Genomic DNA, 2,310 nt, shown 5'->3' on the forward strand with positions numbered 1-2,310 from the left:
AGCTGAAGTTTCCAGTTACAACACAAAAACTTCAGCTCTAAAGCTGAAATTCAGGCCTGGCTACTAGAATGCTAAAGTTTTGCGTGATTGCCTTTGCTACTTCAGCCCCGTGTGCTGAAATTATGCGAAAAAGCGGGTACGCTTGCAATATTTTTTGCAAAGCGGACATAAGTTAAAATGTGATACAAAAAACGGATATAGATGCAAATGCCCCGTAAAATTGTTATCAGGCCCACTTAATAACCGATCAGACTTAGAACCCGGAATCGGCCCACAAAGCTGAAAGCCCTCTCCGGTTCCCACTTCGCACGCACAAAAATCAAACTGAGAGGAGGAGAATCCTAAAAACCGCTCTTTACTTTCTCTGCATTTTCTCTCTCTACAAAACTTCCTCTTTATTTCCTCTCTCATTTCCTCTCTCACAGCAACATCAATGGCGTCGCCACGCGAGGAGAACGTGTACATGGCAAAGCTTGCCGAGCAAGCCGAGCGTTACGAGGAGATGGTTGAGTTCATGGAGAAAGTCGTCGCTGCTGCCGACGGCGCCGAGGAACTTACCGTCGAAGAACGCAACCTCCTCTCCGTCGCGTACAAAAACGTAATCGGAGCACGGCGAGCCTCGTGGCGTATCATCTCCTCCATTGAGCAAAAAGAGGAGAGCCGCGGCAACGAAGATCACGTTGCCTCCATTAAGGAGTACAGATCTAAGATCGAGACCGAACTCACCTCGATCTGTAACGGCATTCTCAAGCTCCTCGATTCTAAGCTCATTGGCGCCGCTGCTACCGGTGACTCTAAGGTGTTTTACTTGAAAATGAAAGGAGATTATCATCGCTATTTGGCTGAGTTTAAAACCGGTGCCGAGCGAAAGGAAGCCGCCGAAAACACTCTCTCGGCTTACAAATCCGCTCAGGTTAGATTTATCATTTTTGTTTTAGATAGTAAATTATTAAAATTCTGGAGAAAAAAATGTTAAATTGACATTTTTTGATCTCGTGATTTCAGGATATTGCAAATACCGAGCTCGCTCCTACACATCCAATCCGATTGGGACTTGCTCTCAATTTCTCTGTATTTTACTACGAGATTTTGAATTCTCCTGATCGTGCTTGTAATCTCGCCAAACAGGTCAGTAAATGAGTACCTTTCATTTAAAATTTTTTGTCTTTGATTAAATCGTTTTATTATTACAATGGCTTTGATTATTGTAGAAATCAATTGTTAGAGCTAATAGCTATCAGTTGCTACATGAATAGACCTAGTTATCTTAATGAATATTTACCATAATTACTAATTGAATAATTAGATGCAGTTTTCCTTATTGAAAATAATTAGATAGAGTTTTGTTGAAATTGATAAATTAGGCATTGTGGGATGGTCGGTTACGTTTAATATAATGATATCCATTTTTATGGTTGATCTTTTTAAAAATGATTTTTATGGTTCATTTGATCATATGAAAGGCCTTTGATGAGGCAATTGCCGAGCTGGACACATTGGGCGAAGAGTCCTACAAGGATAGCACTCTGATCATGCAGCTTCTTCGTGATAACCTCACTTTATGGACTTCAGATATGCAGGTATATATTTCTTTCTTAATGTTAATAAGATTGTTTCTTCACCATTCTCGGAACCATTTTATTAATCTCCGAGTCTTGCTGAATCTTGTTTAGGATGATGGAACTGATGAGATCAAAGAAGCAGCAAAACCAGACAATGAGCAGCAGTAAACTGGTGACATTTATTTAGGATTGAAATTCCATGTTGCAACTTTTTATTTTTCAATTGTCTGAGTTCAGCTCTTTTAGTTCTAGATATTGTGATTTGTAATACCTAAAACAACTGTTTCTTGTTATTTGTTGTTTTTGTTTGTTTCTCTGTGGATTTATCTTGTATTTGGACAATTTCCTTTTTCTCAAAGGAATGACTTATTGGGAATTTGATCTACCTTTTCAATTCACAAATTTGATAGGTTTCTCTATTTCACATTTACATGGATATATATTCAAAGACTTTGTGCCAAACTAGACATTTGGTCAAGATTGAAGTTTCTGAGAACCTCATCTCTTGTCTTGCATATGAACATTGACCTCAAACTTCAATCTTTCATTTATTTTTAGGTAGGTATGACAACTCATCTAGCATTAGATTTATGTGACAATCCTTGTGGAAAACACCCTACTTCTGGGTTATTAAATCTTTGTTGTTGGGTAATAAACAAGAACCCTTGCTTTCTTTGTCCCTTTTGAAATGACTTGCCTATGGCATTCTTGATTTAGTCATAAAGTCTGTTCTACTAAGTTTTAGTAG

General features: G+C 38.4%; 1 protein-coding gene across 1 annotated transcript; it reads left to right on the forward strand.

Annotated features, from left to right (window-relative positions):
• The first annotated feature begins 306 nt into the window (after positions 1–306).
• On the forward strand, positions 307–1,964 carry LOC104223930 (14-3-3-like protein 16R). The gene is made up of 4 exons (XM_009775466.2): positions 307–913; positions 1,006–1,128; positions 1,464–1,580; positions 1,674–1,964. The coding sequence occupies exons 1-4, from the start codon at positions 434–436 to the stop codon at positions 1,728–1,730; spliced, it is 777 nt and encodes a 258-aa protein (XP_009773768.1). The 5' UTR covers positions 307–433; the 3' UTR covers positions 1,731–1,964.
• The last annotated feature ends 346 nt before the right edge of the window (positions 1,965–2,310 follow it).

Source organism: Nicotiana sylvestris, chromosome 5 (assembly GCF_000393655.2).
Source record: "Nicotiana sylvestris chromosome 5, ASM39365v2, whole genome shotgun sequence".
In the NCBI taxonomy this organism is placed as follows: domain Eukaryota; kingdom Viridiplantae; phylum Streptophyta; class Magnoliopsida; order Solanales; family Solanaceae; genus Nicotiana; species Nicotiana sylvestris.